The sequence below is a fragment of the Anas acuta genome, chromosome 3, assembly GCF_963932015.1.
Source record: "Anas acuta chromosome 3, bAnaAcu1.1, whole genome shotgun sequence".
Lineage (NCBI taxonomy): Eukaryota > Metazoa > Chordata > Aves > Anseriformes > Anatidae > Anas > Anas acuta.
The window spans coordinates 118,824,856-118,839,423 of NC_088981.1; the positions used below are offsets into that span (position 1 = coordinate 118,824,856).

At 55.7% G+C, this 14,568-nt stretch overlaps 1 protein-coding gene and 1 non-coding gene across 2 annotated transcripts; one reads left to right on the top strand and one right to left on the bottom strand.

The window, feature by feature from the left end:
• Positions 1–1,109: 1,109 nt before the first annotated feature.
• On the bottom strand, positions 1,110–1,273 carry LOC137855090 (U1 spliceosomal RNA). Its single transcript, XR_011095520.1, has one exon. It is a non-coding gene; the product is annotated as a U1 spliceosomal RNA (small nuclear RNA).
• Positions 1,274–10,445: 9,172 nt separating this feature from the next.
• Positions 10,446–11,385, top strand: LOC137855066 (translation initiation factor eIF2B subunit delta-like). The gene is made up of 3 exons (XM_068679184.1): positions 10,446–10,660; positions 10,759–10,939; positions 11,142–11,385. Exons 1-3 carry the CDS (start codon positions 10,517–10,519, stop codon positions 11,342–11,344), a joined length of 528 nt encoding a protein of 175 aa, XP_068535285.1. The 5' UTR covers positions 10,446–10,516; the 3' UTR covers positions 11,345–11,385.
• The last annotated feature ends 3,183 nt before the right edge of the window (positions 11,386–14,568 follow it).

Genomic DNA, 14,568 nt, shown 5'->3' on the forward strand with positions numbered 1-14,568 from the left:
ACCAACATGCGAAGGAACTTCTTCACGGTGAGGGTGATGGAGCTCTGGGACAGGCTGCCCAGGGAGGCTGTGGGGTCTCCTTCTCTGGAGATACTCAAGGCCCATCTGGACACCTACCTGGGCAGCCTGCTCTGGGGAACTGCTCTGGCGGGGGGTTGGAGCCGATGGTCTCTGGGGGTCCCTGCCACCCCCTAGAGCTCTGTGACTCTGCGAGCTGCTGCTGCCGAGCTCCCCGTCTCCCCGTCAGGGGCGGCTCAGGCGAAGGAAAGGAGCAAAAGCCGGGCCAGGCCGTGCGGGAGCAGAGGCAGGAGGCGATTCCGGCCCCGGCCCGCCCCACGCCCCGTGCTCCCCGCACCCCGGCCGCAGCCAGGCCGGGCCCAGGCCCGCGGAGCTTCCCCTGCAGCGGCGCCCTGAGGGGCGGGGCCTGGAGGCGAGGTGGGCGTGTCCGTGCCGCCCGGAGGGGGCGTGTCCATGCAGATCAGGGGGGGCGTGTCCATGCAGATCAGGGGGCGTGTCCATGCAGATCAGGGGGCGTGTCCATGTAGCCCATGGGGGCGTGTCCATGCAGATCAGGGGCCGCGCCGCATGCCGGGACCGAGCCCACGCCACGCGGGGCCCCCCTGGAGACCCCCGTGGGCGCGGAGCGGGCTCGGAACGGGGCCGGAGCTCGGGGCGGGGAGGGGGCGTGGGGAGGGCCCGGGGTGGGCTTTGGGGGCTGGTGTCCGTGTGCTGGGGGTGCGTGCGCTGTGGTGGGGCCGGGTGGTCGGGGAGGTGGGGGAAACTGGACTGCATAATTTGTGGTAGTGGGGGACTGCGTTCGCGCTCTCCCCTGGTTCCGAGGTTCAAAGACACAGCCAGTGATCGCTGCAGCGATCGTGAGCGATGCAGCGATCGTCAACGATGCAGCGATCGTTCGTCAACGATGCAGCGATCGTTCGTCAACGATGCAGTGATCGTTCGTGAACGATGCAGCGATCGTCAACGATGCAGCGATCGTCAGTCAACGATGCAGCGATCGTCAGTCAACGATGCAGCGATCGTTCGTGAACGATGCAGCGATCGTCAACGATGCTACAGCGATCACCGGCTGTGCCTTTGAACCTCGGAACCAGGGGAGAGCGCGAACGCAGTCCCCCACTACCACAAATTATGCAGTCGAGTTTCCCGCATTTGGGGAAATCGCAGGGGTCAGCACACCCGGAGTGCAGGGGATGAGCCTCGCCCTGGGAAAACCACCTGCCTGATCATGGTGTCTCCCCTGCCAGGTAAGTATGCCCCCACCTCCCCGACCACCCGGCCCCACCACAGCGCACGCACCCCCAGCACACGGACACCAGCCCCCAAAGCCCACCCCGGGCCCTCCCCACGCCCCCTCCCCGCCCCGAGCTCCGGCCCCGTTCCGAGCCCGCTCCGCGCCCACGGGGGTCTCCAGGGGGGCCCCGCGTGGCGTGGGCTCGGTCCCGGCATGCGGCGCGGCGCCCGATCTGCATGGACACGCCCCCATGGGCTACATGGACACGCCCCCATGGGCTACATGGACACGCCCCCATGGGCTACATGGACACGCCCCCATGGGCTACATGGACACGCCCCCATGGGCTACATGGACACGCCCCCTCCGGGCGGCACGGACACGCCCGCCTCGCCTCCAGGCCCCGCCCCTCAGGTCCCTGCTCCCCGCGGCCCCGCCCCCGGGCCCGAGCTCCCCGGGCCCGCCGGAGCCTGGCGCTGGGGCTTGCGGAGCCCGGCCCGGGAGCGGCCCGGCCCCGTTGCCCCGGTCCAAGAGCACGGGCCCACACCGGCGTGCGGTTAGCTCTGGTTTTGCGCCAAGGAGATGGAGCTCGTCCTTTGAGGACAGGGCAGGATGAGCCAGGCCTTGGAGATGGCTCAAGGACGATTGACCGAGGCCCTGCTGAGCGGGAAGCGCGGTCTGGGGACGTTCCTGGGGGACGCGTCCCGCTGTTCCCTGGAGTACGTCACAGATCGACACCGTGCGAACGGAGGGCTGAAAACCAAAGGTCTGGAGTACTCTGAGGCCGACTGTCTGCGAGCCGGTCCCGCTCCAACAGCAAAACTCGCACCCCGAGGCTGGGAGAGCCCGTCCCAACGAGGGACCCTTCCTCTCCTCTCCGAGGACGCGCAGAGCGACTCTGTCGTGGCAGCAGCCTGCTATTGATGGAGGCGAGCGGAGGCCAGGGGATGGTGCGGACACGTAACGGTACCGATAAGGGATCGTGCGACGAGCGGCACGGAAAATCCTCAGGTGTGCCAGCTCTGGGGGAAAGCACCCGGTACCTGGGCTTGTGCAGTTCCGAAATAAGCAGCATTGCTGAGGAATGGCTCAAAGAGCGAGGGCACGGCTCCCTAGCGATACAACGGATTATTTGCACCTCGCCGCCAGGACTGGCTGAGCATCTCCAAGACGATGTCCAGCAGAGCGAAAAGAGACACTCACGGTCTAACACCTGCCTGTAAAGATGATGTTGAGTTACGGTCAGCCACCGCGCGAATATTTGCCTCCTCCTTCACACCAGGGCTGGCAGCCGCGCGGGCGCTGACTCAAACAGAAAAGTTGGCGTGCTGGACAGTGAAACGGTTCAACGCAACTACCGCCATCCCCTCTCCAATGGTGGATGATACGGACAGGACAGTCTCCGACACGCAGTGTTGCAGAATCGGGCAGCCACTGACTCTTTGCTGCTGGCCCAAGGACGCTGTTGCGAGGACTGTGAAGGAACGTGCTCTTTTAATTTGTCAGATCTCAGTGAGTTGATCCATAAAAGGTTGGATTGGCTCAAAGAACACGTGAATGGAATACGAGGGAATGTTAACCCGTTTGCTACCTGGTTGAAATCCCTGTTTGGTGACCTTTCCCCTTGGCTTGTATCCCTTATTAAGGAGGGTTTGAGATTGCTGCTTATTGTACTGCTGATAATCGTTGTTGTCAAAATAGCTTATCGTTGTATTATGAAAGGGGTAACAAAAATGACAAATGGGGCCTTGCTTGTTGTCCTGGTTTCAGTTAGAACAGAGTGAATTTTCCTCCTAGTAGCTGGTAGGACGCTATGTTTTGGCTTAGGATGAGAAGAGTGCTGATAACACCGCGCTGTTTTAATTGCTGCAGAGCAGTGCTTACACTAAGCCAAGGACTTTTCAGCTCCTTGTTCTGTCCTGCCAACGGGCAGGCTGGGGGTGCAGCAGGAGCTGGGAGGGGACAGACCCAGGACAGGTGACCCAAACTGGCCAAAGGGGTATTCCATCCCATCTGGGGTCATGCTGAACAATATATAGGGGTGGCTAGCCGGGAGGAGGGGGCCGGACTGCTCGGGGTTAGGCTGGGCATCGGTCAGCGGGTGGTGAGCAATAGCATTGTGCATCATTTGTTTTGTACACATTATTAGTAGTAGTACTATTATCATCATTGTATTATTATTGTTATTGTTGTCATCGTTATTGTTATTATTGTTATTTTCCTGTCTTATTAAACTGTCTTTATCTTAACTCATGGGCTTCACTTTCCATTTCTCTCCCCCGTCCCAGAGAGGGAGGGGGGAGGGTGAGCGAACGGCTGCGTGGTGTTTGGCTGCCGGCCGGGTTAAACCACGACAGTCTTTTTGGCGCCCAACGTGGGGCCCGAAAGGTTGAGATAACGGCAGATCTGATCAGAGTGTGTTAAACTAAAATTGGTGTAAGGATTAGACCTGCTTAATAGTCACCTGTCATGATGCTGATTGCTTTAATCTCAACTCTGCTGCGCCTGTTTTCCAAATTAAGTATTATAGTACATTATTTTCCGTATTTGCTCTCTGTAGTGTTGTTTATCCTCTCCGCCCCTGGTTTCAGATCATTATGGTACTGAGTGTTATAGCAATGGCTTATGAGACGATAAGATATCTGGTCATGACTCTAACTTGGTATTTATACTCAGTAACATCGTGGACTCTGTACTTTGGAAACAGCATCTTGGGAACTATTAGCAATTATACCTATTGTTTTTCTCCGTTAGAGAGTCAATCTGTGGAGGGGAAAGGGGAAGATATTTTTTCTTACTTGATTACTCTCCCTTTCTCCTTCACCACCCCTGTATCCTCCTGGATCACTTTGCCTTCCTCCTTCACCACCCTCTTATCCCCTGAGCTTGTCACAATAGCTCTCCAAGATATTGAATATTTTTGGAATACTCAGAATACCATAGTCTTGTTGTTCTGCCTCATGAATGCACTTCAGATTCTGCTTAAAGTTAAACAACTACTTGGGAAGCTCATCCGGAGATCTGCCCGGAGGCAGTATAGTTGTGGGTGGCAGGGAGTATGGGTGGATATGGGCAGGCATCTAGAGCAGTTGGCACCCCCAGTGTGTTGGAAATTCACCCCTGAACAATGGCAAAATCCTCAAAAACTGGCAGAATGCTTGAAAAAAAGGTGTCATGATTCTGGCAGTTCTAAAGTAACACAAATCATTGTAACGTGCTGGGGCCTGGCTCATGCCTATCGAGCTGCCATTGATACTGCTATCAACTTAGTGACAGACCCTGCGGCCACTCCAAGCCCTGTGACAGATCCAACGGCCACTGTGACCCCTACGGTGGACTCGGCAGCTGCTCCAGATCCGGTTCCTGCAACTGCTCCAGCCCCAGCTCCTGCAGCCGCTCCAGTCCCAGCTCCTGCCGCTGCTCCAGTCCCAGCTCCTGCCGCTGCTCCAGTCCCAGCTCCTGCAGCCGCTCCAGCTCCAGCTCCTGCAGCCGCTCCAGCTCCAGCTCCTGCAGCCGCTCCAGCTCCAGCTCCTGCAGCCGCTCCAGTCCCAGTTCCTGCAACTGCTCCAGTTCCAGCTCCTGCCGCTACTCCAGTCCCAGTTCCTGCAACTGCTCCAGTCCCAGCTCCTGAAGCTGCTCCAGCCCCAGCTCCTGCCGCTGCTCCAGTCCCAGCTCCTGCAGCCGCTCCAGCCCCAGCTCCTGCAACTGCTCCAGTCCCAGCTCCTGCAGCCGCTCCAGCCCCAGCTCCTGCAACTGCTCCAGCTCCAGCTCCTGTAGCCGCTCCAGCCCCAGCTCCTGCAACTGCTCCAGCTCCAGCTCCTGCAGCCGCTCCAACTCCTGTGGCTGTGTCAGAGAAACGAGCTGTAGCAGTGCAAGTTGATCCTGCAGAGGGTATTCCAACCCCTGTGGCAGACCCTGTAACAAAGTCAGAGAAACGAGCAGTAGCAGTGCAAGCTGCCCCTGTAGAGAAGGTGAAAAAATGGTATAGAGATTCAGGTCGTTTAGAACGCAGAGAGTCTTCTGCCAATCCAGGTAAGGCTTCTGCCAAAACTAGGTATAGAGATGACGAAGATGACGACAACGCTGGGCCATCAAGGATTCAGGAGGAGGAAGATGAGGATGCCGAAAAAGCAACAGTAACTACCCGAAGCCTAAACGAACGTGAGCTACAAGATGTGCGAAAACATTTTGGCCGCTGTATAGGTGAGCAGCTTGTCACCTGGCTGCTCCGGTGCTGGGACTCTGGAGCCAATTGTGTGGAATTAGACGGCAGGGAAGCCAAGCGGCTGGGATCCCTTGCTCGAGACGCCGGCATTGACAAAGCAATTGCAGATGGAGCACAATCCACCAGCCTCTGGAGGCGTCTCCTCTCAGCTGTGAGGGAAAGGTATCCCTTCAAGGAAGAACTTTTATGTCTACCAGGCAAGTGGACCACTATGGAGAAGGGAATCCAGTACCTGAGGGAATTAGGAAGTGATTTATGAGGATCCAGACCTCAGACAAACATCCAAAGACCCAGATGAAGTCAAGTGTACACGACCCATGTGGCGGAAGTTTGTACGGAGTGCACCATCATCATATGCCAGCTCATTGGCAATAATGGCCTGGAAAGAGGATGAGGAACCCACAGTGGATGAAGCGGCTAAACAACTCCGGCAGTACGAAGAAAGTCTTTCCTCTTCCTTACAGGCCTGCGTCTCAGCTGTGGAGAAACTTTCTGAAGAGGTCCACCAACTTAAAGAGAATCTATCTTCCCCCCAACCTGAACCAACCAGTGTCCAACGACCAAAAGAGAACACTTGGGAGAAACTTTCTGAAAAGGTTCACCAACTTGAAGAGAGATTATTCTCCTCCGTACCTGTACAAAGCAGTGTCTCAGCTGTCAGGGGTAGGCATTCACCCACACAAGGAAGACGATATGGTGGGTACTCACCCCGTGCCACCCTGTGGTTTTACTTACGAGACCATGGAGAGGACATGAGAAAATGGGATGGAAAATCTACTGCGACCCTAGAGGCACGGGTACGTGAGTTGCAAAAGAAAACAATCAGGAAAAAGGGATTCTCTGAAAAGTTTGCTGCTCCAACTTCCAGCAGACAGTCCTTCAAACACAGAAACGAAGAAGATTCTGACCAGGATTAGGGGGGCCCTGCCTCCAGCCAGGGGGAGGAAAGGGACAATCGAGTTTATTGGACTGTGTGGATTCGATGGCCTGGCACATCATGCGCACAGAAGTATAAGGCTTTAGTAGACACCGGTGCACAATGTACTATAATGCCATCGAGCTATAAAGGACCAGAGCCCATCTATATTTGTGGAGTGACAGGGGGATCTCAGCAGTTGACTGTATTGGAGGCTGAAGTGAGTCTGACTGGGAATGAGTGGGAAAAGCACCGCATTGTGACTGGCCCGGATGCTCCATGTATCCTTGGCATAGACTATCTTAGAAGAGGATATTGCAAGGACCCAAAAGGGTTCCGGTGGGCTTTTGGTATAGCTGCCTTAGAGACAGAGGACATTAAACAATTATCTACCTTGCCTGGTCTCTCAGAGGACCCCTCTGTTGTGGGGTTGCTGAGGGTCGAAGAACAGCAAGTGCCAATCGCTACCACAACTGTGCACCGGCGGCAATATCGCACTAACCGAGACTCCCTGATTCCCATCCATAAGCTAATTCGTCAATTGGAGAGCCAAGGAGTGATCAGCAAGACCCATTCACCTTTCAATAGTCCCATATGGCCAGTGCGAAAGTCTAATGGCGAGTGGAGACTAACAGTGGACTATCGTGGCCTGAATGAAGTGACGCCACCACTGAGTGCTGCAGTGCCGGACATGCTGGAACTTCAGTATGAACTTGAGTCAAAGGCAGCCAAGTGGTACGCCACAATTGATATCGCTAATGCATTTTTCTCTATCCCTCTAGCAGCAGAGTGCAGGCCACAATTTGCCTTCACTTGGAGGGGAGTCCAATATACTTGGAATCGGCTGCCCCAGGGGTGGAAACACAGCCCTACCATTTGCCATGGACTGATCCAGTCTGCGCTAGAGCAGGGGGAAGCTCCTGAACACCTGCAGTACATCGATGACATTATTGTGTGGGGTGACACAGCAGAGGAAGTTTTCGAGAAAGGGAAGAAAATAGTCCAAATCCTTCTGAAAGCCGGTTTTGCCATAAAACAAAATAAAGTCAAAGGACCTGCACGAGAGATCCAGTTTTTAGGAATAAAATGGCAAGATGGACGTCATCAAATCCCAATGGATGTGATCAACAAAATAACAGCTATGTCTCCACCAACTAACAAAAAAGAAACACAGACTTTCCTAGGTGTTGTGGGGTTTTGGAGAATGCACATCCCAAATTACAGTCTGATTGTAAACCCGCTCTACCAAGTAACCCGTAAGAAGAATGAGTTTGAATGGGGCCCTGAACAGCGACAAGCCTTTGAACAAATCAAGCAGGAAATAGTCCATGCAGTAGCCCTTGGGCCAGTTCGAACAGGACCAGATGTAAAGAATGTGCTCTACCCTGCAGCCGGGGAGAATGGCCCCACCTGGAGCCTCTGGCAGAAAGAACCTGGGGAAACTCGAGGTCGGCCTCTGGGGTTTTGGAGTCGGGGATACAGAGGATCTGAGGCCTGCTATACTCCAACTGAAAAGGAGCATATGAAGGAGTTTGATCTGCTTCGGAGGTGGTCGGTACTGAAGCGCAGCTCCTCCTAGCACCCCGATTGCCGGTACTAGGCTGGATGTTCAAGGGAAGGGTCCCCTCTACGCATCATGCAACTGATGCTACATGGAGCAAGTGGGTTGCACTGATTACTCAGCGGGCTCGAATAGGAAACCCCAGTCGCCCAGGAATATTGGAAGTGATCATGGACTGGCCAGAAGGCAAATACTTTGGGATATCATCAGAGGAGGAGGTGGGTCGTGCTGAAGAAGCCCCACTGTACAACCAGTTGCCAGAGAATGAAAAGAAATATGCCCTGTTCACTGATGGGTCCTGTCGTATTGTGGGGAAGCATCGGAGATGGAAGGCTGCTGTATGGAGTCCTACGCGACGAGTTGCAGAAGCTGCTGAGGGAGAAGGTGAATCGAGTCAGTTTGCAGAAGTGAAAGCCATTCAGCTGGCTTTAGACATTGCTGAACGAGAAAAATGGCCAGTTCTCTATCTCTACACCGATTCATGGATGGTAGCAAATGCCCTGTGGGGATGGTTACAGCAATGGAAGCAAAACAACTGGCAGCGTAGGGGCAAACCCATCTGGGCTGCTGCATTGTGGCAAGATATTGCTGCTCGGGTAGAGAACCTGGCTGTGAAAGTACGCCACGTAGATGCTCATGTGCCCAAGAATCGGGCTACTGAAGAACATCAAAACAACCAGCAGGTAGATCAGGCTGCTAAGATTGAAGTAGCTCAGGTGGACCTGGATTGGCAGCATAAAGGTGAATTATTTATAGCCCGATGGGCCCATGACACCTCAGGCCATCAAGGTAGAGATGCAACATACAGATGGGCTCGTGATCGAGGGGTGGACCTGACCATGGACGCTATAGCACAGGTTATTCATGACTGTGAAACATGTGCTGCAATCAAGCAAGCCAAACGGTCAAAGCCTCTTTGGTATGGAGGACGGTGGCTGAAATATAAATATGGAGAGGCCTGGCAGATTGATTACATCACACTCCCTCAAACTCGCAATGGCAAGCGCCACGTACTTACAATGGTGGAAGCAACCACCGGATGGCTGGAAACATATCCTGTGCCTCATGCCACCGCCCGGAACACCATCCTGGGCCTTGAAAAGCAAGTCCTATGGCGACATGGCACCCCAGAAAGAATAGAATCAGACAATGGGACTCACTTCCGAAACAACCTTATAGACACTTGGGCCAAAGAACATGGTATTGAATGGGTGTATCACATCCCCTATCATGCACCAGCCTCCGGGAAAGTTGAACGATACAATGGCCTGTTAAAGACTACCTTGAAAGGAATGGGCGCTGGGACGTTCAAAAACTGGGATACGCATTTGGCAAAGGCCACCTGGTTAGTCAATACTAGGGGATCTACCAACCGAGCTGGACCTGCCCAATCAAACCTGTTACGTACTGTAGATGGGGATAAAGTTCCTGTAGTGCATGTAAAAAATATGCTGGGTAAAACAGTCTGGGCTACTCCTGCCTCAGGAAAAGGCAAACCTATTCGTGGAATTGTTTTCGCTCAGGGACCTGGATACACTTGGTGGGTGATGCAAAAGAACGGAGAGGTCCGGTGTGTACCTCAAGGAGATTTAATACTGGGTGAGAATAGCCCATGAACTAAATTGTACCATGTTAATTAGTATATTATACTGTATGTTATCACTACCATGATTACTATAGGTGACTAATTAGAATGTATGGAAAAGAGTGTAACCTGAGCATGACATAAATGGTATGGAATAAGGGGTGGATAGATGTCCTGGTTTCAGTTAGAACAGAATTAATTTTCTTCCTAGTAGCTGGTGGAATGCTGTGTTTTGGCTTAGGATGAGAAGAGTGCTGATAACACCCCGATGCTTTAATTGTTGCAGAGCAGTGCTTATACTAAGCCAAGGACATCTCAGCCTTTTGCTCTGTCCTGCCAATGGGCAGGCTGGGGGTGCAGTAAGAGCTGGGAGGGGACAGACACAGGACAGGTGACCCAAACTGGCCAAAGGGGTATTCCATCCCATCTGGGGTCATGCTAAACAATATATAGGGGTGGCTAGCCGGGGGGAGGGGGCCGGACTGCTCGGGGTTAGGCTGGGCATCGGTCAGCGAGTGGTGAGCAATAGCATTGTGCATCACTCGTTTGTACATACTATTATTACTTTCATATTATCACTATTGTATCATTATTATTATTGTTGTTATTATTATTTTTGTTATTGTTATTTTCCTGTCTTATTAAACTGTCTTTATCTCAACTCACGGGCTTCACTTTCCATTTCTCTCCCCCGTCCCAGAGAGGGAGGGGGGAGGGTGAGCGAACGGCTGCGTGGTGTTTGGCTGCCGGCCGGGTTAAACCACGACAGCACCTGATGGTACCACACTGCAGCCAGCGCCAAGGGACATCCTGGGCCTCTTGGCTGCATTTTGGGGCGATGCCATCAGCAAGCAACCTCGGCGTGGGTGGGCTGGGGCAGCCGCGCGGGTCGGGGAAAGCTCGGCCTGCCCGGAGCAGCCCCTTGACCAGTGTCTGCCAGCTCGTCCCTGGTGAACCGCACGCTGTGTGATGCCCACATGCAGAAGGGCCGCGCTTTCCGTGTGATCGTGGTGGACAGCCGGCCGCGGCTGGAGGGCCGGGAGACGCTGCGCCGGCTGGTGCGCAAGGGCATTCACTGCACCTATGTGATGATCAACGCCATTTCCTACGTGCTGCCTGAGGTGAGGAGTGAAGCGGGGCCGTGCTGAGGGCGGTGGCAGGCCAGGGATGAGACTGAAGCGTGACAGAAGATACTGACACGCCTGCGCTGCTCCAACAGGTGTCCAAAGTGCTGCTAGGAGCCCATGCGCTGCTGGCCAACGGCTCAGTCATGTCCCGGGTGGGGACATCCCAGATCGCGCTGGTCTCCAAGGCTTACAACGTGCCCGTGCTGGTGTGCTGCGAGACCTACAAGTTCTGCGAGCGGGTGCAGACAGACTCCTTTGTCTCCAACGAGCTGGGTATGGTTTCTGTCCCCTTCTTCCCGCCCGGGATCTGCTCCCTGCTCCTGCTGCTGGCCAGGACAGGACTTGCTGAACCGTCCTGCCGGTCCTCTCCCTGAACCCTCGAGGGGGACCCCGGCCCGGGAGGGGCAGATGCGGGGGGCCGCGGGCGGCAGCGCGGTCCCTGCCGCCGATCCCGCAGCGTCTCCTCTCCCCGCAGATGACCCCGACGACCTGATCGTGCTCCGCAAGGGGCAGGCCCAGCTGGGCGGCTGGTCAGAGAACAAGTCCTTGCGCCTCCTCAACCTGGTCTACGACGTGACACCGCCCGACCTGGTGGATCTGGTCATCACAGACCTGGGCATGATCCCCTGCACCTCGGTGCCCGTCGTCCTGCGCGTCAAGAACGTGGATCAGCAGTAGGGGCGGCAGCACGGACCCTAATAAAGCAGGCCCCGTGTTAACGCTGCGTCTGACCTCTGTGGTGCGGCAGAAGCCGCGTCGCCCCGCGTCATCCCGGGCTCGGCTCGGCTCTGTCCTGGGGCATGCGGTCCTTCTGCCCGGCTCTGCCCTGCCCCTCTCCTCCTCCCGCGCCAGGCTGCGGCCGGGAAGGGCCTTCCCCGTCCCCGTTGTCCGATAAAAAGTTCGGATTTGTCACCCGGCGTGGGGTGCGCCGATCCACGCGCTAGGTCGAGATGCTGCTGCGAGTGCGAGACCCTCCGATTTCGGCGCGGGGAAGCAAGTGATCGCCTCAATATGAGGGGTGACACGAGCTTCGACTTTATTGCGCAGATACCTGTGTATTTATACACACAGCCACAATTATGCCTACCGGTCACTATCCTCTTGGCTAAGCCCAAAAGTGTTGCAAAAAACACTGTTTCTCCTACTTGCGGTTACAGCCCATAAGCTACTCCCTTACCTTCCCGGGCCTCAGACCCACCTGTTTCTCTCAAGGACAGACTGCTCCTTGGATATTTTCACAAGAATGCTTCTCCTCCGGCCTACTCCATGGCTATAAGCTCTGTATTTCCTTTGCCTTGCTTGTACAATTCCTCTAGGGACGCGTGCCCTTGCTCTTTGAGCCATTCTTCAACAATTCCCCCTTTTTCTTTTTGCACAAGTGTCGTGGTTTAACCCAGCCGGCAGCCAAACACCACGCAGCCGTTCGCTCACCCTCCCCCCTCCCTCTCTGGGACGGGGGAGAGAAATGGAAAGTGAAGCCCGTGAGTTGAGATAAAGACAGTTTAATAAGACAGGAAAATAACAATAATAACAATAACAACAGTAACAATAATAGTACAATGATGATAATAGTACAATGATGATGATACTACTGCTACTAATAATGTGTACAAACAAGTGATGCACAATGCAATTGCTCACCACCCGCTGACCGATGCCCAGCCTAACCCCGAGCAGTCCGGCCCCCTCCCCCCGGCTAGCCACCCCTATATATTGTTTATCATGACCCCAGATGGGATGGAATACCCCTTTGGCCAGTTTGGGTCACCTGTCCTGGGTCTGTCCCCTCCCAGCTCTTACTGCACCCCCAGCCTGCCCATTGGCAGGACAGAGCAAAAGGCTGAGATGTCCTTGGCTTAGTATAAGCACTGCTCTGCAACAATTAAAGCATCGGGGTGTTATCAGCACTCTTCTCATCCTAAGCCAAAACATAGCGTCCTACCAGCTACTAGGAGGAAAATTCACTCTGTTCTAACTGAAACCAGGACAACAAGCAAGGCCCCATTCGTCATTTTTGTTACCCCTTTCACAATACAAAATAAGCTATTATATATATATATATATATATATATATATTATTATATTCACAATTTCAAAATAAGCTATTTTGACAACAACGATTATCAGCAGTACAATAAGCAGCAATCTCAAACCCTCCTTAATAAGGGGTACAAGCCAAGGGGAAAGGTCACCAAACAGGGATTTAAACCAGGTAGCAAACGGGTTAACATTCCCTCGTATTCCATTCACGTGTTCTTTGAGCCAATCCAACCTTTTATGGATCAACTCACTGTGATCTGACAAATTAAAAGAGCACGTTCCTTCAAAGTCCTCGCAACCGCGTCCCTGGGCCAGCAGCAAAAAGTCAGTGGCTGCCCGATTCTGCAACACTGCGTGTCGGAGACTGTCCTGTCCGTATCATCCACCATTGGAGAGGGGATGGCGGTAGTTGCGTTGAACCGTTTCACTGTCCAGCACGCCAACTTTTCTGTTTGTGTCAGCGCCCGCGCGGCTGCCAGCCCTGGTGTGAAGGAGGAGGCAAATATTCGCGCGGTGGCTGACCATAACTCAACATCATCTTTACAGGCAGGTGTTAGACCGTGAGTGTCTCTTTTCGCTCTGCTGGACATCGTCTTGGAGATGCTCAGCCAGTCCTGGCGGCGAGGTGCAAATAATCCGTTGTATCGCTAGGGAGCCGTGCCCTCGCTCTTTGAGCCATTCCTCAGCAATGCTGCTTATTTCGGAACTGCACAAGCCCAGGTACCGGGTGCTTTCCCCCAGAGCTGGCACACCTGAGGATTTTCCGTGCCGCTCGTCGCACGATCCCTTATCGGTACCGTTACGTGTCCGCACCATCCCCTGGCCTCCGCTCGCCTCCATCAATAGCAGGCTGCTGCCACGACAGAGTCGCTCTGCGCGTCCTCGGAGAGGAGAGGAAGGGTCCCTCGTTGGGACGGGCTCTCCCAGCCTCGGGGTGCGAGTTTTGCTGTTGGAGCGGGACGGGCTCGCAGACAGTCGGCCTCAGAGTACTCCAGACCTTTGGTTTTCAGCCCCCCGTTCGCACGGTGTCGATCTGTGACGTACTCCAGGGAACAGCGGGACGCGTCCCCCAGGAACGTCCCCAGACCGCGCTTCCCGCTCAGCAGGGCCTCGGTCAATCGTCCTTGAGCCATCTCCAAGGCCTGGCTCATCCTGCCCTGTCCTCAAAGGACGAGCTCCATCTCCTTGGCGCAAAACCAGAGCTAACCGCACGCCGGTGTGGGCCCGTGCTCTTGGACCGGGGCAACGGGGCCGGGCCGCTCCCGGGCCGGGCTCCGCAAGCCCCAGCGCCAGGCTCCGGCGGGCCCGGGGAGCTCGGGCCCGGGGGCGGGGCCGCGGGGAGCAGGGACCTGAGGGGCGGGGCCTGGAGGCGAGGCGGGCGTGTCCGTGCCGCCCGGAGGGGGCGTGTCCGTGCCGCCCGGAGGGGGCGTGTCCGTGCCGCCCGGAGGGGGCGTGTCCGTGCCGCCCGGAGGGGGCGTGTCCATGTAGCCCAGGGGGGCGTGTCCATGTAGCCCAGGGGGGCGTGTCCATGTAGCCCAGGGGGGCGTGTCCATGTAGCCCAGGGGGGCGTGTCCATGTAGCCCAGGGGGGCGTGTCCATGTAGCCCAGGGGGGCGTGTCCATGTAGCCCAGGGGGGCGTGTCCATGTAGCCCAGGGGGGCGTGTCCATGTAGCCCATGGGGGCGTGTCCATGCAGATCGGGCGCCGCGCCGCATGCCGGGACCGAGCCCACGCCACGCGGGGCCCCCCTGGAGACCCCCGTGGGCGCGGAGCGGGCTCGGAACGGGGCCGGAGCTCGGGGCGGGGAGGGGGCGTGGGGAGGGCCCGGGGTGGGCTTTGGGGGCTGGTGTCCGTGTGCTGGGG